The 25,000-nt window shown below is 48.3% G+C and overlaps 1 protein-coding gene across 3 annotated transcripts in view; it reads right to left on the minus strand.

The window, feature by feature from the left end:
• The window catches only part of ipo8 (importin 8), a gene marked incomplete at its 3' end in the record, with an annotated part of 46,025 nt that overhangs the window by 14,556 nt on the left and 6,469 nt on the right, over nt 1-25,000 (minus strand). For all 3 annotated transcript variants that reach the window (XM_080550768.1, XM_080550767.1, XM_080550766.1), the window contains exons 5-12: nt 23,557-23,713; nt 23,256-23,345; nt 22,848-22,942; nt 16,012-16,096; nt 7,894-8,028; nt 4,874-4,973; nt 4,514-4,590; nt 1,536-1,652 (exon numbers count right to left, since the gene is read on the minus strand). In XM_080550768.1, the coding sequence (XP_080406894.1) occupies nt 1,536-1,652; nt 4,514-4,590; nt 4,874-4,973; nt 7,894-8,028; nt 16,012-16,096; nt 22,848-22,942; nt 23,256-23,345; nt 23,557-23,713 (856 nt within the window). The remainder of the gene's footprint in view (nt 1-1,535; nt 1,653-4,513; nt 4,591-4,873; nt 4,974-7,893; nt 8,029-16,011; nt 16,097-22,847; nt 22,943-23,255; nt 23,346-23,556; nt 23,714-25,000) is intronic.

Consider the following 25,000-nt stretch of genomic DNA (forward strand, 5'->3'; position numbering starts at 1 on the left):
ACACACGCACACGCACACGCACACGCACACGCACACACACACACAGAGAAAGAGAGAGAGAGAGAGTCAGTCAGTCGAGCAGAGAGAATACACAGAGGTCTACATCAGAGATGACAAACACACAATGACAGTGTACACCCCCCACCACATGACCACACACACGCCCACACACACCCACACACGCACACACCCACCCCCACATGACCACACACACGCCCACACACACACCCACCCTCACACGCCCACACACACACCCACCCTCACACGCCCACACACACACACACACCCACCCTCACATGTAGGGTTGGGTACCGAAAACCGGTACCGGTTGGTACCGGTTACTTTACATTCGGTACCTACCGAACCGAATTGCAACAGAGATTTCGGTGCCTCGTTTCGGTTCCTCTGTCGCCCCCTGGTGTCCGAAACGGACGTTACATGCAACCGCACGTGACATCGCCTGTTAAACTTCCACTCAGTGCATGTAATCCGAGACTGAATGCTCTCAACAAGTGCGAGGCGACGCGCTTGCAAAACTGTTTTGTGATTGGTCTGAATTTAGCGGGAAATATGGATTTCAGGAAATCCCTCTCCTTTCTCTCCAATCTCTTTAACAACGTTTTATTGGCAGGGGGAAAGAATTGGAGTCTAATTTTTTTCGACAACGGATTTACATGCTGGAAAAACATGCAGCTAAAATTCAGGGAACATTTGGACAATAAGAGACACGGAAGCTGTGGTCGCATGGTCTAATTACAGGGCAATATGCGCGGTGCAAAAATAATCTAAAATCATCACGAACATCATGATGTCGCTGTCATCAAAGGTAAAAGTTGGTTTTCTTTAACTCAGCTGATGCATTACCTTGCTGTTGTTGTTTACCGAATGCTTCATCTGACTGTCACACTGTGATTTTACTTGTAAAACAGTTAATTAGCCCATTTTGTGCGTGTACTCTCATGTAGGCCTACTTCATATTGATGAGCTGATAATCTTTCAGTGTGTGTGTGTGTGTGTATGTGACTGTCAGTCACAAGTTTATATTCTACGGATGTTGTTCAGTGCTGTATGCGCGTTCCCGGTTCTGTGTGTACTCTTGTATACTTCATATTCAATGAGCTGATTATCTTTCACTGTGTGTGTGTGTGTGTGTGTGTGTGTGTGTGTGTGTGTCTTGGGCGGATCTGTCAGTCACATGTATATTATACGGTAACTTCAGTGCTGTAGTTCCCCATGTTCTGCTGCAGCTGTAGCATCAGGATATGTTGGTATTTGATCACCTTATATAAAACATTGCAGCTCTGCATTAATGGCGTGCACTCGGAAAATCGCGTCAGTGACCACTGATGGAAAAATCCTGGATTTCTATATAGATTTTCTTTTTTAATCAAAAGCACCGATTTAAGTACCGTTTCGGTACCGGTACCGTTTTTAAAGTACCGATTTGGCACCGGTATCGAATAAAACCAAACGGTACCCAACCCTACTCACATGACCACACACACGCCCACCCTCACATGACCACACACACGCACCTTCAGCAGCAGTTCGGCCAGCGAGCCTATGACGTGCAGCGCCCCGTCCTTCTTGCGGGGGTCAGCAGAGGGCTCCATCAGGATCTGGTGGCAGAACTCCATCATCTGAGGAAGGACCTGGGGGGCAGGGGGCAGAAGTGAGAGGTCAGGGGTGAGAGTTCGGGGGTCAGGTGGTGAGAGGTGAGGTCAGGGGGTGAGAGGTCAGGAGGTGAGAGGACAGAGGGTTAGAGGGTCAAGGGGTGAGAGGTCAGGAGGTGAGAGGTGAGAGGGACAGGAGGTGAGAGGACAGAGGGTGAGAGGTCAGGAGGTGAGAGGACAGGGGGTGAGAGGACAGAGGGCTACCAGGGCTATGGTAGACAGCAGTACCAGGGGAAACTCTTATGATCATTTTCCACAGGTTAATGTCGGTGCCTTGGTCCTTTTCTCAGCAGGCTGTTTCAAGGGCCTGGAAATTATCAGCGTTTTTCTTTTCTTTCTGAGTGGGGCAGTCCCACTCATATTATTCTTTTTTATTGATAGAGACAGCAGAGCTTTTGACAGGAAGGATGGGTCCAGAGAGAGAGAAGGGATGACATGCAGGACATTTCCCCGGCCGGAATCGAACCAGGAACCCTGCGGTTACATGGTCGACACTTAACCCGCTACGCCACCTAAGCGAGTGATGGGAGGAATCATATGTTTGTCAGTGATGCAACCAAGTGTCATTTATTGTCTCTGTCTGTCTAGACGTCTGTCTGGACGTCTCTCTCTCTGTCTGTCTGTCTGTCTGTCTGGATGTCTCTGTCTGTCTGTCTGGATGTCTCTCTCTGTCTGTCTGTCTGTCTGGACATCTGTCTGTCTGTCTCTTTGTCTGTCTGGACATCTCCTTCATCAGCGGTTTTCTGCAGATTCTCTGTGTGGCAGGGCAGCGAAAAAACACACAGTTCTCGGGGGGTAATATAATTATCCAAGTATCCCCGTGTTCCCCACAAAACATGGAATCCAAAACCTTTTCCAGGGAAACGATCAGAGTTGGAATGTAGCGGACGGATGAACACGGCAGGGGGGAAATGTTCAACACAGCGCAGATTTAGTACAACGGATGTCAGTACGCACGACTCCACTCTGACACCCCCAGTGTGACGGGAATATGAACAGCTTGTTGAATCATGTATTTTCTGAAATAGGCAGCCCACAAAACACTGACAGGATTGCTTTACTTCACAGTTTCTGTGTTAGTAGGGTCATCACTCGACACTGGCTTCCTGTTAAGTTCAGAATAGATTTCAAGATCCTTCTGCTTGTTTATAAAGCTCTCACTGGCACAGCACCAGAATATCTGAAAGACCTTTTGCTAGCATATCAGCCCAATAGAGCTCTCAGGTCTTCCAGGGCTTGACATTAAGCTTTTTCAGGTACTTGTCCTTCGGACAAGTGAACTTATCTTTTACTTGTCCGAGAGCTCAAGTTACTTGTCCAAATCCAAAGATTTTGAAAAAGCAATAATATGAATAATAATATATAATAAATTATAGTTCAAACCAGCATCAGAATGGGAAATAAAGGTGATTTAAGTGACTTTGAACCTGGCATGGTTGTTGGTGCCAGACGGGCTGTTGCGTGATATTATAGTGTCAATATGGACCAAAATCTCTGAGGAATGTTTCCAGCACCTTGTTGAATCTATGCCACAAATAATTAAGGCAGTTCTGAAGGCAAAAGAGGGGGTCCAACCCCAAGGTGTGCCTAATGAAGTGGCCAGTGAGTGTATGTGTATGCAAATAACACATTTGACTACTATTGATTTGATAATGATGTATCCTTAATTTTCAAATGTATTAAATATTTTGTAATTATTTAAAAACGTAACCCCTAACCCTAACCCTTTTAGATTAAGATTGGCCACAAAAGGGATGAATATCTAGGAATATTTACAAAAAATGTTTGTAACTATAGTCTCTCCCCAATGGAAGCAATCTTATTTGCTAGGTTTTGGATAGTAGCCTATCCTATATTCAAATTGAGAAATCTATAATTAGTGTCATTCTGAAGTTCGTATTGCGATGTGCTGGTCTTAAAACTTCAAACCTAAAATATACGATCGCATCGAACTACATGAAAATAAGCGGCATTGAGAAGAAGCGAATACGCGTTCACGTGAATGGCACTAGTGACAGGAGACCCACAACACTATGGCTGCGTTCGTAAACTCGCTCTGGAATCTGATCAGCACTCATGGAATGCCTTTTGTCCAATCACGTCTTTATGACGTTGAACGCAGTGTGCACTCTGGCGCTCTGAGCGAATTTACGAACTATGACGATAACGAACTACGAGAGACTGAAATAGCGAGAATGAGGCGCGGCATCGCTTTGCTTGCTATTTTTTTTTACTATTCAGATCGGAAGGAGGAATTCATGTTTGCAGATATTAATACATATTGATTTCTTTTTTTGTTTTGACTTGTCCATCGGACAACTGCAGGAGGAAGTCCACTTGTCCGAACATAAAATGTACTTGTCCCGGACAAGCAGACAAGCCTTAATGTCGAGCCCTGTCTTCTGACGCTGGTTTTCTCTGTGTACCACATGTACAAAAGAAGAGACTTGGTGAGGCTGCGTTCTCATTTTATGCACCCAAATTGTGGAATGCACTGCCAGTTTACATTAGGGATGCAACCTCAGCAAATATGTTCAAGTCAAGAATAAAACCCCATCTTTTTAATATTGCCTTTAAATTACTAAATAAGTTAATTATAATTATATAATGATTGGAGCACTTTGAGCTGCAACGTTTGCAGGAAAAGTAAAATACAAATAAAAGTTATTATTATTATTATTATTATTATCATCAGAGCACAAGCACTGACCTTTGAAAACAATGGGACCTTTAAAAACAGTTAATTATATCTAGTTAAATGACGTAGGTTGTGTCATGTTTATCTAGCTAGATGACGTGGTGTTGTGTGTGTGTGTGTGTGTGTGTGTGTGTGTTTCTACCTCTTTCCTCTTGCGGGCAGCTTTACACAGCAGGCTCTGGGCCGCGGTGGCGGGGAGTGCGTGGTCGTCGTACAGGTCTGGACACACACACACACACACACACACACACACACACACACACACACGCACACACACACACACGCACACGCACACACGCACACACATCAACGTACCGTCAACATCATAATACAGATTAAACATGCTGTGCTTTACATCTGCCACTAGAGGGCGTGCTACAGGTCAAAGGTATGATATTGAACACTGAGTGTGTGTAATAGGTGTGTGTGTGTGTGTGTGTGTCTGTGTGTGTGTGCGTGTGTGTGTGCATGTGTGCGTGCGTGCGTGTGTGTGTGTACTTACTGAATTTCATGCGTATGTATTCGTAGGGGTCCTCCTGCCACATCTTCTCATCCTCGTCTTTGTAACACATGAGAGGGAAGATCACCTCCTGACTGATGGTCTGAGACACACACACACGCACACGCACACACACAGACAGAAACAGACACGCACACATTATTTAACATTATTTACATTTGTGGCATTTAGCAGACGCCCATGTGAAATGGAAGTATCTGAGCCACTGTGTGTGTGTGTGTGTGTGTGAGAGTGTGAGTGTGTGTGTGTGTGTGTGTGTGTGTGTGTGTGTGTGTCTGTGTGTGTGTGTGTGTGTGTGAGAGAGTGTGAGTGTGTGTGTGTGTGTGTGTACCTGCATGTGAGGCTTCAGGTGTCTCCAGATGAGGGAGTGTGTGTGTGTGTGTGTGTGTGTGTGTGTACCTGCATGTGAGGCTTCAGGTGTCTCCAGATGAGGGAGTGTGTGTGTGTGTGTGTGTGTGTGTGTGTGTGTGTGTGTGTGTACCTGCATGTGAGGCTTCAGGTGTCTCCAGGTGAGGGAGTGTGTGTGTGTGTGTGTGTGTACTAGGGCTGCTCGATAAATCGAAATCGCGATTTGACATGATTAGCAAATCGCAAAGCCTGCGATTTGGGATCCATTATACAGCACGTCGGATTCAATGTTTTTTCTCGTGTGTCAGTCATTCACACTAATCAGAAGTGCTGTGCTCCACATGGACCAGCCATTGTTCACCAATCAGAAGTGGCCCAAGGTAACTACGCATATGCCCAACAACAACACTGCACGTGAAACGCCCACGAGTGAATCTGTGAAGAAGTTTCATTAGCTAGCAACATTCATGGTGCGGATAAATGGCTTCAGCAGAGTCAGAAGCAACGTTGGACAATTTAGTCCCGAAGAAAAGCAGCACTTCTGTATGGAAGTATTTCAGGTTTAGGACGACAGATGTGCAACAAAAGCAGGTGTTGTGCACGACCTGTCGTGGAACAGTTGCTACATCCCGAGGCAACACCACAAACCTGTATCAGCTCTTGGAAAAAAAACGCACCACAGGCAGCTCTATGTACGGTCAGAAACGGAGAGTTAAGTTAAAGTCCCGTAGCCCAGTCTAACGTTAAGCAAACTAGAGTTTTAGTTGTTGAGATTGAGATTGAGATTGAGATAACGTTTATTGCCACTATGCATTACACATATAGGAATTTGCTTCGTCACCACAGCAAGTGCGTTTATACTTTTTTTCACATGTCAAAAAACAGGACAACACAACAACAACAACACAGGACAGACAACAGTGCATTGGATAGTGCGGTATAAAGTAAAGTGCAGTGCAGAGTTTTTACAGTGAGTCCAGTTCAGTCCTGGGCAGACTTGGGGGCGGGGGGGAGGGGGAAGCCAGAGTCATTTAACAGTCTGGCGGCTGAGGGGTAGAAGCTGAGCCTGTGGCGGGCCTTCAGTGCCTTAGGCAGCCGCAACCTTCTTCCAGAGGGAAGCAGGGTGAGGAGGCCGTGGCCGGGGTGGAAGGGGTCTGCCATGATCTTCCTTGCCCTCCTCAGAGCCCTGGTGTCATGCAGGGAGTTGAGGGAGGGCAAGGGACAGCCGATCACCCTCTCTGCTGAACGTAGCACCCGCTGCAACTTGGCCTTGTCCTTGGTCGTTGCAGCAGGGAACCAGGTGATGATGGAGTGGGTGAGGATGGACTCTATGATGGCCGTGTAGAACTGGACCATCATGGACCTCGGCAGCCTGAGTTTCCTCAGCTGCCGGAGGAAGAACATCCTCTTCTGGGCCTTCTTTGTGAGGGCCTCGGTGTTCTGCTCCCACTTTAGGTCCCGGGAGATGGTCATGCCTAGAAAGCGGCATGACTCCACGGAGGCCACCGGGGTACCTCCCAGCGTGATGGGAGGGGGCAGGGCTGCTTTCCTTCGGAAGTCCACCACCATCTCCACTGTTTTCAGAGCATTTAGCTCCAGATTGTTTAAACTGCACCAGCTCTGCAGCCCCTTGTTTGCGGCTGTTACGCCATATGAAAAGGGCTCACAGAGGCGTGAATGACTACGTTAACATGCACACCATATTCCTGTATTAATCGTACATAATAATTACGATATTATCAATATTCCGGTTGGGTAAGAGTAAACACGTGCAGAACCAGATTAAGACGCTAAATAATATAACAGCACAGGTTTATCAAGTGTAATGTGGCTTGCTATGCTGTCCCTAACAACAACAAAACAGGATTCCCTGCGAATTGAGCAGAGTCTACCAGTACGCGCATGCCCAGTGTACCGGTTATACATGGAATATTACATTAACCAGAATATTGACCTTAATCGTAATATGGTGTGCATGTAAACGTAGTCAATGACTTGAAAGTTGTGTCTAAGACTTGTTGAGAGGAACAAAATGGCAGCTGTTAAAAACATAAATAAATACAATTTGATTTGATTTGAAATAAATATGTTGTTCCAATACATATCTTTTAAGTTCTCCTTGCATTAGAATTAGAGCAGTTAATAGTTTGATGGTATCATGTGGTAATGCTCTCTGAAAATAGCCCATGATAGGAGGTGATAGACAGATTCATCCAATCACCTTTCAAGTATTTTAGCCTTCCCTTTTCCAAACAGCTTCCAATGGAGCTTTCCTAGATGGTTGTGTGAAACAAACCATCTGAGTCAGGTTAGTAATGCTCCATCACATGTTTTACATCTATACATGGTGAATCTTAAACTGAAGCTTGACTTTAAAAGCAACCCAACGTAAGGTTCATGTAAGTTTAGTTCTTTCACTCGTAGCTCGGGCTGTGGGGGTGCTCGAGACGGGAGCCAATATGTGCTCCTAAATCCCCTGAACACGTACAAACAAACTGCACGTTGATACGACCTTCCTAGCCGGAGATATGGCCGCACTTTACAATAAACTTCTGTTTAAAAAATAATAATCGCGAATTAAATCGCAATCGCAATATCTGTCAGAAAAATCGCAATTAGATATTTTCCCCAAATCGTGAAGCCCTAGTGTGTACCTGCATGTGTGGTTTCAGGTGTTTCCAGGTGAGGCTGTGCGCCAGGCCGTGGTTCAGGTAGTTGAGCGCCTCCTGCAGGACGTGGGGGGTAACGTACTGCCTCTGTCTGTGCTGGTCCACCACCTTCAGCAGGACCTGAGGGAGACACACACACACACAGGTCAGACACACACACACACACACACACACACACACACACACACACACACACACACAGGTCAGAGACACACACACAGACACACACACAGGGATTAAAGCAAAAATAAATAAAATCAGGCCAAATCGGGGCCGGTGCGTAAAGCGCCCGTGCGATTTTCCGTTCTACGTTCTAATGCTTTGACTTTTCTTTCGAAAAATGTGAACACATTTCCGCGTTGTAGAAAATCAATGACACATCGCTAGTCAACTAACACGGCTTGTTTTGTGAGCCTGCTAAACAATGTACAGTAGTGTTCTAGTTAACTAGGTAGCAGTCCAATCCATTTCGCTGCAGTATTTTGGCTTGACTAGCGAGTTTGTGTTGTGATTCTCAACAACGTTGAAACGTAGTTTCACCCTTTTCCATATTTTTGAATAATAAATGTGTGGACTGACGATGTAGCGCAGCCTAACTTATTCTAATAATTATTTAACATAGTTTTATTGTGATAATTATTCCCCCCTCCTCCCAGACTTACAAGGTCACATTATTATTGGATGGGTTGTTTGCTTGCCGGGTGAAGTTAGCTAAACATTTAACCTGCTAGCTAGCAAGAGAAACATAATGTCACTCTCCAAAGGTCTAAAGAGGAAAGTTGACGGTGAAAACAGGGCATTTAAAGAGGAATGGACAGCGAACTATGCGTTCATCCTACCTGGTTTCATCAATGCAAAGCCGTTGTGAGAGACTCACATTTTACGTGCTCACAATGAATGTTCCCTTCCACCTATACATGCGAGTCGTCCTTTTCGTCAATGAACGCAATAAAGACGGACTAGAGGAATCAATTGGTGCATACAAACCTTGAGAACTGCCGGATTAAAGTGACGTCCATAATAATAATAAAAAATAATAATACATTAGACTTATAGCGCCTTTCTAGACACTCAAAGACGTCCATATCACCAGATAACAAATAGTGACCGATGGGAGATGCCAGTTTTCTCATTAAGTGAGATTTAATAGCCTAATATTATTTTTTCTATTTTTAATGAATGGCTCATTGTAATTATTATCCCTAGTAATGTAGCGTGTTTGCTCTGTCGTTTCAGGAGCATAGGCTAAGCCTATGCACCACCACCCCTCGCCCTGCATGATCAAGCGGATTCAGCTTTTTTTTTTCGCCGATTTTGTTGTCAATGTTTTTCATAAAAAACTATATTTGCTTTGTTACTGTTCACATGTGTGGTGCAGTCACATTCACATAGCCTATAAGTAAACATTAAGTTTGAATAATTTACTGAGCTGGCGTTACTTTTTTCAAACCACACACCGCATGTCGGCTATTTCAGCACCACGCGTTGTCCACCTACTTCTCACTATGAGGGGTTCAGCGTCAATGCACCCCGCTCTGTTACTGTCGCATAGTTGTAGCCAATAAAGGCCTATATGTAGGCTATATAGGCTATTATATATCATTTATATACCTAATATCGACATCAAAATAGATTGTATGCCTCTACAAATCATATTACACCAGGTAAAATCCGTCACAATTTGGAATAAATCCGTCGCAACTTGGAATAAATTGACGGAAATCCGTCGTAGCGACTGAGAACTTTAATCCCTGCACACACACACGCACACTGTGCTGGTCCACCACCTTCAGGAGGACCTGAGGGAGACCAGGAGGCAGGCACAGGTCAGAGACACAGAGGAGCAGGACACAGGGACACGGACACGGACACGGACACACACACACACACACGGACAGATGGAAGGACACACACAAACACACACACACAGACGGACGGATGGACGGAAGGACACACACACACACACACACACGGATGGACGGAAGGACACACACACACACGGATGGACGGAAGGACACACACACACACACACACACATACATACATATACAGGGCTTAAAGTGGGAAAAAATCCTGTGCCTGAAACTTTTTCTTGGGGAGGGGGGTCACAGTTTGAGATATTGGGAGAGCGGGTACAGAAGACAGCTTCTTGTCTCAATGTTAAAATGCATTAATACTGTTTTATACTCAATACAAAATAAAATAATATATTTAGATGTCTTTAAAAGAACAAACTGATTAAATCACTTAAGGCCAAACTGATTGCATCACTTATTAAGCCACTATCACTATAACAATAGATCAATAGATCTACATCAAGTAGAATACTGATGACTAGTGACCAGTCAAGACCATTGGACTCCAGGATATCTTTGAGCTCCTGCATGAGGGCTGACGAGTTGGCGATGTTTACTTTCCTGCTGGCTAGGTGTTGTGTTGTTACTTTGGCCAGATCATCATCAAAAAACCGAACAAGGACATTGAGGATTTTGTCTATGTTAAGATTAGTAGCTTCGTCGATATTCATTGAAAACGTTGCTTTTTTAAGCTTTTCACACAGCCGTTTTTTAAATTCCGGGACAAAGGCCATGTGTGTTTAAATAGCTGGCGTGCTGATTGGAAACTGACAGCTTTGTCAGTGCATTTTTGTCTTCTGATAGCTTCTTGCACAAATCGACGAGTGGCTGAGCCATTGTGAAAGACAGATCATGTTCAGCTATAAACGCGCACACTCGGATCTTTTGTTCGCAAACACGGTCGGTCATTGAAGATGAAGTGGTAGGCTACCTGTAGCCGTCGCTCCCGGCAAGGTTGTTGTATGAGCAAGCGCTCGAACCGAAGCTTGGTGACCGGGATCTGAGGCATGTTGAGCAATAACCTTCTTCCCACTACTATACTATATACTATACTATACTATATATATATATATATACACTATAGTATATACTATACTGCCGTAGACGAGTTTCTTTGAGCACGGCGTACAGAAACAAGCACCCGGCTCCCTCAGTTTGAGGCACTGTCATGCCAAAACCTGGCATTGCCAAATCCTGGCAGGGCTATCAACGGCCTAATCGTTCGAACGCTCTTGCTAATCGTTTGCTAATCGTTCGAACGTTCGAAGTGCGTTCCAGACTAGGGCTAAAATCTGACCGCCTGTGACGTCATTCTACTGCGCTGTGTTTACTACCGCAGCAGATTAATGTGTGTATTTTAAACTGCGAAGACAAATGTAATCTTCTTGCACTTGAATAGCATTAAGGTTGATGCAGGCTCACTAGTCAGCTATATAATATATAACATTTTATATGAAAACACCTGCTAGCATGCTAATTTCACACGTAATTCGCTCCGCTAACGTCGTACGGAGTTGGCTAGTTAAACCACATGGCAGTAATAAATATTGTAGAGAACTTTGGTTCCCATGGGAGCGGGACAAGTCATTAGGGAAAAGCCCTGTATCGTCCACCAAGCTCGGCTCCCGAGCGAGGGCTGCCCGGGGGGGGGGAACAGACTGTGTGGAGGGGGGATAGGTCGTGGCAGGGCTGGTCTCCTAGCGGCCCACTAGTAACCCGCGCAAAGCTGATGAACTTGAACTTGTATTTTATTAAATAAAGTGATATATCTTTTTGGTACACTGTGGTCGTGTGAGTGGTATTCTCAGGGTTCTGACATCCGGACCAGACCGGTAAAACAAAGGTGGTGGCAGCGGCTCTCAGCCTATCCAGGTTTAATACCTACCAGTAGGGCTGTTACGATTATTCGACGTCATCGACGTCATCGATTACGTCAATACGTCGGTTGCCGTAAAATGCGTCGGTTAGTCGTAAAAAACAAAATGGCTGCGACCAGTGCAAACACGGAGGCAGAAAAAGACTTCGCCCACGATCGTCCAAAGTATGGGAGTACTTTACAAAAAAAGAAACCAATGGCAATGTGGTGGTCTGTAAACTGTGCAAAAATGAATTGGCCTATCACAGCAGTACGACTGCAATGAACGAGCACCTCAAGCGAAAGCATCCTGGAGCGCTTTGTGAAGACAGCCGCAAGCTAGCACCGTAAGTCAGCGTTGTATTTCTGTTCACTTTTCCGGCCGTGTATCAGTGAAAAATGGATAGCTACTAGCTGGCTAGCTACGGTAGCCTTACTAGCCTATTGTTATTGTGGTGCTCGCACCTACTGTACGTTATCTAGCTCGTAGCTCGCATGCTACGTTAGCATCAATTTAGCTAATCATAACATAGCAGCGAGAGTAACGTTAGCTATGTAGCTGGCTAGCTACGGTAGCCTTACTAGCCTATTGTTATTGTGGTGCTCGCACCTACTGTACGTTATCTAGCTCGTAGCTCGCATGCTACGTTAGCATCAATTTAGCTAATCATAACATAGCAGTGAGAGTAAAGTTAGCTAGCCATGTAGCTACTAGCTAGCTGTGTTGTGGTGATGGACAGACTTCTAAATGGCCATGTTGGCTAAACATAGCAGTGAGGTGGAAATTAAGGGGCCTACACATGATAAGAAATGTGTGCTTTTTTTATTTTCAGGAAGCAAAGCAGTGTGGAAAACTTTTTCCACAAAAAGAGCACAACTCCATGCACACCCCAGATGGCTGCTTAGCTTTCTAACAGCATCTTACAGATGATCGTCAAGGACATGAGACCTGTTGCTATTGTGGAGGGTCAAGGCTTTCGTGAGATGATCAACACATATGAAGTTAACTTTTATATTTTATAATATTATATTTTATGTTGAGATTGTTATTGTTAAAGATTGTTACTGAGAGTATACGGTATTCCGGTTCGAATTTCACTTTTTTACAGAATTTACTGCATTCCTTGCACTTTTCCTTTTACTTGAAGTTAACTTTTATATTTTATAATATTATATTTTATGTTGGACTGTAAGAAAGAGAGGATCTTTTTTGTTGTGTGGAATATTGCCCTGCAGTGCAAGAATAATTGAATAAAATACTGAAATGTTGATAAGAAGTTTTTGACATTTATTTCGAAAAAATTAAGTGACACATTAATCGAACAGCAAAAAAATAATCGTTAGACTAATCGTTAAATTAATCGCTAGACTAACCGAATAATCGACAAAATATTCGTTAGATTAATCGTTAAAAAAATAGTCGTTTGGGACAGCCCTACCTACCAGATAAACTTTATTACAATAAATTCCATAACTGCATACTACTACGGAGCACGCACACACACACACACGGAGGAAATCGCGCAATCAGCAGGAAGAGAGCGCGGAGAGCACCTCGGGTTGGGAGAGCCCTATAAGACCCCGACTATCAAATAAAAGCAGAACGGAATAAACGTTATCAAATACAACGTTATAAAATCCAGGTGTGCAGCACTACAATCCCATATTACGGGGCTTCAGCTGGACAACGGGGCGCTTGCAGCGCGCCTTGGTGACTATTCGGAAAAGTAGAACTTTACGCACGCTGATCAAAGGTACTGTGGTAAACCTACTAGGTGCCATACAGCCACTCTCCGACTCCAGTTTGCGGCGCTCCTAACAACTGAGGAGCGTTCCACGTTCAGCACTGTGTCGACGGGTCCCCCGGCGGCTCCGTCACTACGAGCCGAGTCGACACGGTGCCACAACGCGCAGACCCCGGGAGAGGATCTTGCCACCTGGGCAAGTTAAGTGCCTTTTTAATGTTAACATAATGTTCTGTGTTGTTATTGTCCGTGTCTGTGTTTGGCGGGGGGGGGGGATTGTTCGATTTTTGTAGGTTTTTAAATAGTCTAAAACAGCGAGGTTAATTGGTGGGATCTGAGGCTGGGGGAGCTGCCCCCTATGAATTTTCACAGTGTTGTGTATTTATATAAAGTTCATTCCGTTTTCTGAATCAGTGTGGACTCGTGGTGTGTTTGTTCATCGTCTGACATTGGTCTCCCACCCTATTTGGGTGGATCCACGTTTTATTACAATATCAACTACTATACTAGTCCAAAAGTTACATATGACTGTACTTATCATAACTGTACATATCCTATTCTAATGGATCTTGAACGAAACGCGCATTTTTTAATTAAGTTGAATTGCTGTGCATGGTTTTAGGATGCTTAGTCCCTAAGGCTCAAGTTGCGTTTGCATCTTTATGAGAAATGATCTGCTGATCAGACCTCCGTTTCTTTCTCTTGTTGACAGCATTATAGGTATTTCACTAATCAATATCATACATTGATGGGGATTAACGGCAGTGTTGGGGATTAACGGAAGTTCGGTTGTGTACTTGCCCACACCGTCATTCATCGTGATTACATTATGATACCATTGAAACCGGGAGCACTTAACCAATAGAGAATATTGCCAACATTGTATTGGACAGGGGGATATGATTTTACCAAGGTCTCCGCCCGAGACGTAGGTGCGCTCCGGGCTCTCTCCCTGCTGATTGCGCGATTTCCTCTGTGTGTGTGTGTGTGTGTGTGCTATGCACACCTGCATTTTATAACGTTGTATTTAATAACGTTCTGCTTTTATTTGATAGTCGGGGTCTTATAGGACTCTCCCAACCCGAGGTGCTCTCCGCGCTCTCTTCCTGCTGATCCTGCGCGATTTCCTCTGTGTGTGTGTGTGTGTGCTCCGTAGTAGTATGCAGTTATGGAATTATATTCATCACTGCGATGTGGTTTAACTAGCCAACTCCGTACTACGTTAGCGGAGCGAATTACGTGTGAAATGAGCATGCTAGCAGGTGTTTTCATATAAAATGTTATATATTATATAGTAGCTGACTAGTGAGCCTGCATCAACCTTAATGCTATTCAAGTGCAAGAAGATTACATTTGTCTTCGCAGTTTAAGATACACACATTAATCTGCTGCGGTAGTAAACACAGCGCAGTAGAATGACGTCACAGGCGGTCAGATTTTAGCCCTAGTCTGGAACGCACGTCGAACGTTCGAACGATTAGCAAACGATTAGCAAGAGCGTTCGAACGATTAGGCCGTTGATGGCCCTGCCAGGATTTGGCAGTGCCAGGTTTTGCCATGACAGCACCACGTCCCATAAGGCTTCCCGTCACTACTCTCCTCTATCCATTTCAGATTCAGATTCAGATTACGTTTATTGCCATTATGCTTGACACATATAGGAATTTGTTTTGGTATTACAGAAGGTGCATTTATGCTTTTTTCACATATACATGAACAAAACAAGTACAAATACAAATGCAAAAACAGGCAAAAACAGGACAACACAGGACAGACAGTGCATGGATAGTGCTGTATATAAAGTGCAGTGCAGACTTATTCAAGGTCCAGTGCATGTTCAGTCCTGGGCAGACTTGGAGGCGGGGGGGAGGGGGAAGCCAGAGTCATTTAGCAGCCTGGCGGCTGAGGGGAAGAAACTGAGCCTGTGGCGGGCCTTTAATGTCTTAGGCAGCCGCAACCTTCTTCCAGAGGGAAGCAGGGTGAGGAGGCCGTCGGAAGGGGTCGGCCATGATCTTCCTTGCCCTCCTCAGAGCATGCAGGGAGTTGAGTGTCATGCAGGGAGTTGAGGGAGGGCAAGGGACAGCCGATCACCCTCTCTGCTGAACGTATCACCCGCTGCAACTTGGCCTTGTCCTTGGTCGTTGCAGCAGGGAACCAGGTGATGATGGAGTGGGTGAGGATGGACTCTATGATGCCCAGCGCCATTTATTCCTTACTCCTCGTTCTAGTATAGCTGTGTCTTCGCCAGGTTTAAGAAACTTGCTAGCTTCCATTTTAATAGACTCTTACTAAAGTTAGCGAGATAGCGGGGCTGCTAAAAGCGAACGTCTCTACAAGCTAACATTACACTCATTCAACTTCTTAAGGCCCGCCCCACTACTCTGCCTACGATTGGCTAGAAGTCGTTGGTTGGCTTGAGCAATGTGATAACATTGGTAGGCGGAACTGACTCTTTGCTGAAGATGACTCTTTAAATTACGATGTAAACAAATAGCATGTGATTATTTTTTTACATTTATATTTTTTATTTTATTTTTTTTATTCCCACCGTGCCGGAGAACTTTAAGCCCTGCATATAGATGGAAGGACACACACACACGGATGGACAAAAGGACACACACACACACACACACACACACACTCTTACTTGTTGTATTCCCACGGCGTACGTCTTCAGGAAGAAGTCTGCAAACTCAAAGTACTCCTTGGTCACGTTGCCTGGGCTACCGTACCTGGGGTCAGGGGTCAGACAGGGGTCAGGGTGGTTAGGGACAGACAGGGGTCAAAGGTCACAGTGACGGGGTCAGGGGTTTGAACCCGGGTGCCCTGCATGGCAGACCCAAGCCTCTACCACTAGATCACAAGGACATCCTCCTGTCTGTGTTCTGAACCACCCTGCTACATCTACACATCTGATACATTTATAATTATAATAACAATAATAATAATAATAACAATAATAATAACAACAACAATAATACTGATAACAATAATAACAACAACAATAATAATAATGATAATAATAGTAATAATAATAATTATAATAATATCTACAATAATAATAATTAAAATTATTATAGTAATAACAATAATCATAATAGTAATAATAATCATAATAATAACAATAATAATGCAATGTCCAGAGCTTTTCTCAGTACGGTACTCTAAGGCATACCTGTCAACCCTACCGTTTTTCCCGGGATTCTCCCGTATTTGACCTTTCTTTCCCGCTGTGCTCCCGTTTAAATATTTCCCTGTTTTTTTTAAAAAAATATTTTCCCGTATTTTTAACCTATAATATAATATCATTTAACACTTAATTGTTAGACGTTGGCGCATGCGCACAATCGTTATATCCATGTCGGAATTGACTTGTTTCCTCTCGTTTCTTGGGCTGCGTTCGTAATTTTGCTCTGAGACCACCGGAACGCACACTAGGTGCAACGTCATAAAGGGACCAAGTAATTTGATTGGACAAGAGGCATTCCATGAGTGGTGATCAGATTTTCAGAGCGTATTTAAGAACGCAGCCTCGGTTATCTCCGTTTTGAAATGATCGCTGGTAGCATTGCACCGCTCTTTTCCCATTGACATCATGGTGTCAAGTAATGTATAAATAAATGTGCTGAATTGATATACCCTTTTGTGTTTTCATGTATATAATGTAGGAATGTTCAAAGTATTTTACTTTCAACCAGGTATCTGATTCTGATCACCTGTAGTCACTTACTTCATAGGAACTAGTTAACCCAATTCTTGTTGCACTGAAGCAGGTGGTTGATTGACTGTGTCCCCTTGTCTAAATGTAAGGGGTATCCTATGGTTGTATAGTGGTGATGTTAGGACTGACTGTGTGTACCCTTGTCTAAATGTAAGAGGTATCCTATGGTTGTCTAGTGGTGATGTTAGGATTGACTGTGTGTACCCTTGTCTAAATGTAAGGGGTATCCTATGGTTGTCTAGTGGTGATGTTAGGATTGACTGTGTCTACCCTTGTCTAAATGTAAGAGGTATCCTATGGTTGTCTAGTGGTGATGTTAGGATTGACTGTGTCTACCCTTGTCTAAATGTAAGGGGTATGTGTGGGGAACATGACGCGTTCCGACCGGCAGGGGGAGCTATAGGACAGTTGGTGAAGGGATGAGGGTCCGATTGGCATCGGCTGATGCCAATTGGATCCTCATCAACGCGCGCTCTTAACGTGTGGCTTTGTTCCCCAGAAGGCGGTAGTCGGACTGAGTAGCCCGAGGACGGAGTAACGAACCAAACGAGTATACCAGAACGAGGGTACCAGAGCGGGGATACCGGAACGGAGAAGCAGCGGAGTGTCAGGTGCCGAGGGACGGACGAGCGCTGCCGGGGAGCCGCGACCGAAAGGGTCGGGCTAGAAGCGGGCAGAGACGTTCTCGCTTGAGCAAGGCTCAGCCTGACTGAAACTCCAGAACAGCTGTTCCCGTAATAAAAACCCGCTTGTAAAAACTACCCAGCCTATTGTCTGTCTCCCTCTGTGCCCGAACCTGCTACAGTGGCGCCCGACGTGAGGCACAGAGGAGAGGCGGACCCGAAAACACCAGAGAACAGACAGGCGGGGGCATGGAGTCGCCCCTGGGACATGTGCTCGCCCACCTGGCACAGCTGCAGGAGCAACAGGCGGCAATGGCACGGGCCAGCCACGACGCCCTGATGGACATGGCCCGCGTCCAGGCCGAGGACCGGGCGGACCTCCGGTCCATCATCCGCGACCGGGAGGGGTACGGGGACTACGGCGTGCCAGGGGGGACCCGAGTCCGGATGCTGCGGATGACGGAGGGGGACGACCCGGAGGCATATATAGAGACATTCGAGCAGGTGGCCCGGAGACAGCGGTGGCCAGAAGACGAGTGGGCCCACCAGCTCCGGCCCCTGCTGATCGGGGAGGCGCAGCTCGCGCTGGCGGGTCTCCCGGCGGCCAGCCAGGCCGACTACCCGACAGTGGTCCGGGCCATCCGGGACCGGCTCGGGCTGAGCCCGGAAGAACACCGGCGCCGGCTCCGTGCCCTGACCCTGGAGCCCGGCGGGAGGCCGTTCCTGTACGCCCAGCAGGTGATGGACATGGCGCGGCGGTGGTTGCAGCCCGAGGAGAGAACGACGGCGGAGGTGGTGGAGCAGGTCGCCCTGGAGAGGTTCGTGACGGGCCTACCGGCGCGGACCGCGGCCTGGGTAGCCTACCACCGGCCCACCAACATCACCACCGCCATCGGGCTGGCCGAGAACCACCTGCCCTCTCCAGACGGGGGGGCGGCGGGAACCGCCGCGGTCCCGGTCCCAGCTCCCCGCCGCCACGGGGGGTTGGCCATTCGGACCGGACCCGTGGCGGGGACACGGCGTGAGAGGCCGATGGCCGCTCCCCGGGGAGGGTGGCCGGAGGCAACGCAGGGGGGCGCGGCCGTGGCCTTCACCCCACAGAGAGCCCCACAGGCGGCAGAGGAGGGGTGCTGGCGGTGCGGCCAGCCTGGCCACCGCCGCCGGGACTGCCCAGCTATGGAGGTCGGCCGGGCTGTCCGCACCGCCGACGAGGTCACCCCTCCCCCGGATCCGAGCGAGGTGTACCGTATCCGGGTAAGGATGCAGCGGGGTACGCACGAGGCGCTGCTGGATTCGGGCTGCCTACAGTCTATGATCCACCAGCGCCTGGTGCGACCAGAGGCATTGGTAGGGGCATCGAGGGTGTCAATACTGTGTGTGCATGGGGATGTTCACGTATACCCGGTGGTCCCCATCGAGATCAAACATAATGGGAGAGAATATAGAGTTAAGGCGGCGGTTAGTCCGAGCCTCATGCATCCCCTAATCTTGGGTCTAGACTGGGCGGGATTCCCACGGGCAGTAGCGGGGACGACAGGGGTGCACGCACGACGGGCAGGGACGCGTGGGGCGGGCGCCGTGCTCTGCGCTGATGCGGGGGCGGCCGACGCTGACGAGGGGCAGGAGGAGGCAGGGGCAGAGGCACCGCCACCCGAGGTGCCGCTGCCGGTGTTTCCTCCGGTGGGAGATTTTCCCCTCGAACAGTCTCGTGACGCTACCCTACGCTCAGCCTACGACCAGGTGATGGTAATTGATGGTGCACGGGTACGGCCAGACGCGGCGCTCGCTCCCCCATACTTTACGTTGGTTAGGGACAGACTATATAGAGTGAGTCGTGACACTCGCAGGGAAGAGGACGTCACCCAGTTGCTGGTTCCCCGGGGCCGCCGGGAAGCGATATTCCAGGCGGCACATTATAACCCCATGGCGGGCCACCTAGGATATGATAAAACACTTAGTCGCATAATGGACCGATTCTACTGGCCGGGGATACGGGCGGAGGTGCGCCGGTGGTGCGCCGCCTGCCGCGAATGCCAGCTAGCCAACCCCCCGGCCGTCCCGCGGGCGCCGTTATACCCTCTCCCCCTGGTTGAGGCCCCGTTTGACCGTATTGGAATGGACATTATCGGCCCATTAGAGCGATGTGCACAAGGCTATCGGTTTGTGTTAGTGTTGATAGATTACGCAACCCGATACCCCGAGGCAATTCCCCTGCGCTCCATCTCCGCGAAGAGTGTGGCGCAGGCGTTGTTTCAGGTCATCTCCCGGGTGGGGATCCCGAAAGAGATCCTCACTGACCAAGGTACCAATTTTATGTCACGCACCCTCAAAGAGCTGTACGGATTATTGAATATTAAAGCGGTCCGGACGAGCGTGTACCACCCGGCCAGCGATGGTCTGTGCGAGCGGTTCAACCGGACGCTTAAATCAATGATCCGTAAGTTCGTTCACGAGGATAGTCAAAATTGGCACCAATGGCTAGCCCCCCTGTTGTTCGCGGTGCGGGAAGTCCCCCAGGCTTCCACGGGGTTTTCCCCATTCGAGCTCTTATATGGGCGCAAGCCTCGCGGCGTCCTGGACCTCATTAAAGAAAGCTGGGAGGAGGGGTCCAGCGACAGTAAAAACGAGATTCAATACGTCCTGGACCTGCGGGCAAAACTCCACACGTTAGGGGTTATATCACGGGAGCATTTGCACCAGGCCCAGGAACGACAGAAGCGCCTGTACGACAGGGGGTCTAAGCTGCGCATCTTCGCACCGGGAGACAGGGTCCTTGTACTACTGCCCACTTCCAGCTCGAAATTACTCGCCAAGTGGCAAGGGCCGTTCACGGTCACACGGCGGGTGGGGGAGGTGGACTATGAGGTGGTGCGTTCAGATCGGGGGGATAGCACGCAGATATATCACGTGAACCTTCTTAAAAAATGGACCGAGGCGATCCCTGTTGCGCTGGCTACGCTACTTCCCGAGAGGGATGAGTTCGGACCGGAGGTCCCAAAGTCTAAAATTGGTACCCCGGCCCACTTGGGAGACCATCTTTCGGCGGCCCAGCGAGCGGACGTGGCCGAGTTGCAACGGAGGTTCGCGGATGTGTTTTCCCCCCTACCCGGGCGCACCACGCTGATAGAACACCACATAGAGACGCCACCGGGCGTTACGGTGCGGACACGGCCGTATAGGCTGCCGGCTCACAAACGCGACGTGGTGAGCCGGGAGTTAGAAGCGATGCTGGAACTGGGCGTGGTAGAAGAGTCCCACAGTGATTGGTGCAGCCCTATCGTGCTGGTGACCAAGCGAGATGGGGCTGTGCGGTTCTGTGTGGACTACCGACGGGTGAACGCGGTGTCTAAATTCGATGCCTATCCAATGCCCAGGGTCGACGAGCTCTTGGACCGGCGAAATTCTATACGACCCTGGACTGTACGAAGGGATACTGGCAGATTCCGCTGTCGCCAGGGTCCCGCGAGAAAACGGCGTTCTCCACCCCGCGCGGTCTATACCAGTTCACCGCGCTGCCGTTCGGGTTGTTCGGGGCCCCGGCTACGTTCCAGCGGCTCATGGATCGTATCCTTCGGCCGCACTCTGCATACGCAGCGGCCTACCTCGACGACATCGTGATCTACAGCGATACATGGCCGCAGCATATGCAGCGGGTAGCGGCCGTGCTGCAGTCGCTGGGGCGAGCGGGGCTCACGGCCAACCCAGCGAAGTGCGTGATCGGGCAGGGGGAGATCCGCTTTCTGGGGTACATCCTGGGCGGTGGGGAGGTGCGCCCGCAGGTAGATAAGACCGCTGCGGTCGCCGCCGCCCCGCAGCCCAGGACCCGGAAGGAAGTGAGGCGGTTCCTGGGACTGGCGGGCTATTACCGGCAATTCGTGCCGGGGTTCGCGGAGCTGGCCAGCCCCCTGACCGACCTCACCCGGAAGGGTGCCCCAGACCCGGTCCAGTGGTCGGAGCCGTGCCAGGTGGCGTTTGAAGGTATTAAAGCGGCTCTCTGTGGTAAAACTGTCCTGCATGCTCCGGATTTTAACATCCCTTTTTCCCTGCAGACGGACGCATCGGATAGGGGGCTGGGAGCGGTGCTGACCCAGCAGGTGGAGGGAGCCGACCGTCCGGTGCTGTACCTGAGCCGCAAGTTATCGGAGCGAGAGGGCAGGTACAGCACGGTGGAGAAGGAGTGCCTGGCCATCCGGTGGGCGGTCGGCGCCCTCCGGTACTACCTGCTGGGGCGCGCGTTCACCCTCTACTCCGACCATGCTCCCCTCCAGTGGCTCCACCGGATGAAGGACTCTAACGCGAGGATCACACGCTGGTACCTCGCGCTACAGCCCTTCAATTTTGCGGTGGTGCACAGGCCGGGGACGCAGATGGTCGTGGCCGACTTCCTCTCCCGTGATGGGGGGGGGGGGGGGAGTAGGCTGGCGGCCGGGCGCGCCCGGCCTTGATCTGGTGGTGGGGGTGTGTGGGGAACATGACGCGTTCCGACCGGCAGGGGGAGCTATAGGACAGTTGGTGAAGGGATGAGGGTCCGATTGGCATCGGCTGATGCCAATTGGATCCTCATCAACGCGCGCTCTTAACGTGTGGCTTTGTTCCCCAGAAGGCGGTAGTCGGACTGAGTAGCCCGAGGACGGAGTAACGAACCAAACGAGTATACCAGAACGAGGGTACCAGAGCGGGGATACCGGAATGGAGAAGCAGCGGAGTGTCAGGTGCCGAGGGACGGACGAGCGCTGCCGGGGAGCCGCGACCGAAAGGGTCGGGCTAGAAGCGGGCAGAGACGTTCTCGCTTGAGCAAGGCTCAGCCTGACTGAAACTCCAGAACAGCTGTTCCCGTAATAAAAACCCGCTTGTAAAAACTACCCAGCCTATTGTCTGTCTCCCTCTGTGCCCGAACCTGCTACAGTATGGTTTGTGGACGGTGGGGGAAAAATATCCCTTATTTTCAAATCCCAATGTTGACAGGTATGCTCTAAGGTCCTACATTCCATGGAGAGAACAATAGACAGCAAAAACAACAACAACTACAGTTAAAGACTAAAACGTAGTTTAAAAGACGGGTTTTGAGGCATCGTTTATCACATCAGCCAATTACAAATAAGCTGTTGTGATTGGCTGAGAGAGGTCCCTCCCCCTCACCTCTCGAACAGCCTGGTGAGGACGTGCAGCGCCCACTTCTTACACTTCCACCAGACTAGCTCAGGACGGTCGTCCTCATCCACCTCCAGAGTCTCCTACACACACACACACACACACACACACACACACACACACATTTGTACACAAGAGATTAGTGTCAAGTGTAATTGAACCTTATGTTATATTAATCCAAACCTCAGTGTGTGTGTGTGTGTGTGTCTCAGTGTGTATGTGTGTGTGTCTCAGTGTGTGTGTGTGTGTCTGTGTGTGTCTCTGTGTGTGTGTGTGTGTGTGTGTGTGTGTGTGTGTGTGTGTGTGTCTCAGTGTGTGTGTGTGTGTGTGTGTCTGTGTCTCTGTGTGTGTGTGTGTCTCAGTGTGTGTGTCTCAGTGTGTGTGTGTGTGTCTTACAGGAGGGACTCCCCGGTCCATCACGGCTCTCAGGATCTCCATCCACTGGGTCATAAGGCTGGTGTTGATTAGCTGGAGGGGCAGGGAGTACTACACACACACACAAGCATAATTTACATTTGACATTTTAACCATTTCGCAGACACATCTAGCAGCAGTCACAGGATTTGACCTCATGAACTCACTGTCCCCTAGGACACCACTCCACTTCTCTATCTCTCTCTCTCCCCCCCCCCCCCCCTCTCTCTCTCCCTCTCTCTCTCTCTCCCTCCTTCCCTCCCTCCCACCCCCCCACACCGACCTGTACGAGTGCGTGGAAGATCTTGAGGATCTGTTTCTGGATGAGGACAGAGAAGATGTTTGCGTCAGGCAGCAGCTGGGTGATGAGCTGCTGGACGCGCGGCAGGAAGATCTGCATGGCCGCTAGCAGAGGCTCCCTCTCATCTGCCTTCTTATACCTGAGACACACACACACACACACACACACACACACACACACACACACAGAGAGTCACACAGAGAGAGAGAGACACACACACACACACACGGTCACGCACACACACGTAGAAAACACACACACACACACACACAAAGAGACAGAGACAGAGAGACACTCATTCATCCTCCCCTCCCCTCTTTGATTGGCTACAAAATGAAGCATCATCACACACACACACACACACACACACACACACATACACACAGACACAGACACACAGACACAGACACAGACACAGACACAGACACAGACACAGACACAGACACAGACACTAGGGCTGGGTATCGCCACTGATTTCCCAAAAAGATTCGATTCCGATTCACAGCTCCCGATTCGATTCGATTCACGATGTGGTATTATTGTTATTGTGTACAGGCCACCGTAGTGACATCAGGTCAGGTGGGCAGGTTACGACGAGACAACAAGAGACCGGTATTGTAGAGCTTACAGAGCGAGTTAAAATAAAGACACTTACATTGAAATACAGAAGGACTCACGTGTATGTTTAATAGAATAACACGACACACGATTCGATTCGATTCGGATTCGATTTAGTTACAATATCAATTTTCCTTGAATATGAAGAGATTCTCAGAACTAATGCTATAAATGGTTCAAGGAACCCTATAACATGTAGCATTGTTAAACATATCAATGTTTACATTAAGAATTGACTCCAAATTTCCAAATTAACTCCAGTTACATGAATGTACTTCTTATTGGAACATAAATGAACATCATTGACCAACATTTTGCTAAATCAGACACTACAAAAAGTGCTTTTTAACGTGCTTTTCTGCAGCCAGTGTAAATAAAGGGGCTACAAACATAGCCTATCGGTAAACAAGACATCACATATCCCTCAGGACTGTCTCAAATAGCTTTTTCCGTTAGAAAAATTTGGTGCCGGTCAACGTGTCCGGGAAGATTTCAATTTGTCGGACAAACGGGAAAAATTCCAGTCATCATATTAGAATATAATATAGGTGTTTGTCGCGGTGATTAGCTGTTGTGTAGCCTATATAGGCCATTTAATGTCCATTTCTCATCCGATACGATTAGATCGCGAACTATATAATAATATAGGCTTTCATGATTCACATGCGCTACTATGGCATAATATGTCCAGGGCTGCACGCGCGCCACACTGGGCAGCCTAGTCACCTTTGCTACTTTGAATTACGACTGTAGGCTACTTTAAGATGTTTATTTCAATTGCATTAATGGGATTTGAGTATGTAATTGG

Source organism: Nansenia antarctica, assembly GCF_963989245.1.
Source record: "Nansenia antarctica genome assembly, contig: SUPER_8_unloc_2, whole genome shotgun sequence".
In the NCBI taxonomy this organism is placed as follows: domain Eukaryota; kingdom Metazoa; phylum Chordata; class Actinopteri; order Argentiniformes; family Microstomatidae; genus Nansenia; species Nansenia antarctica.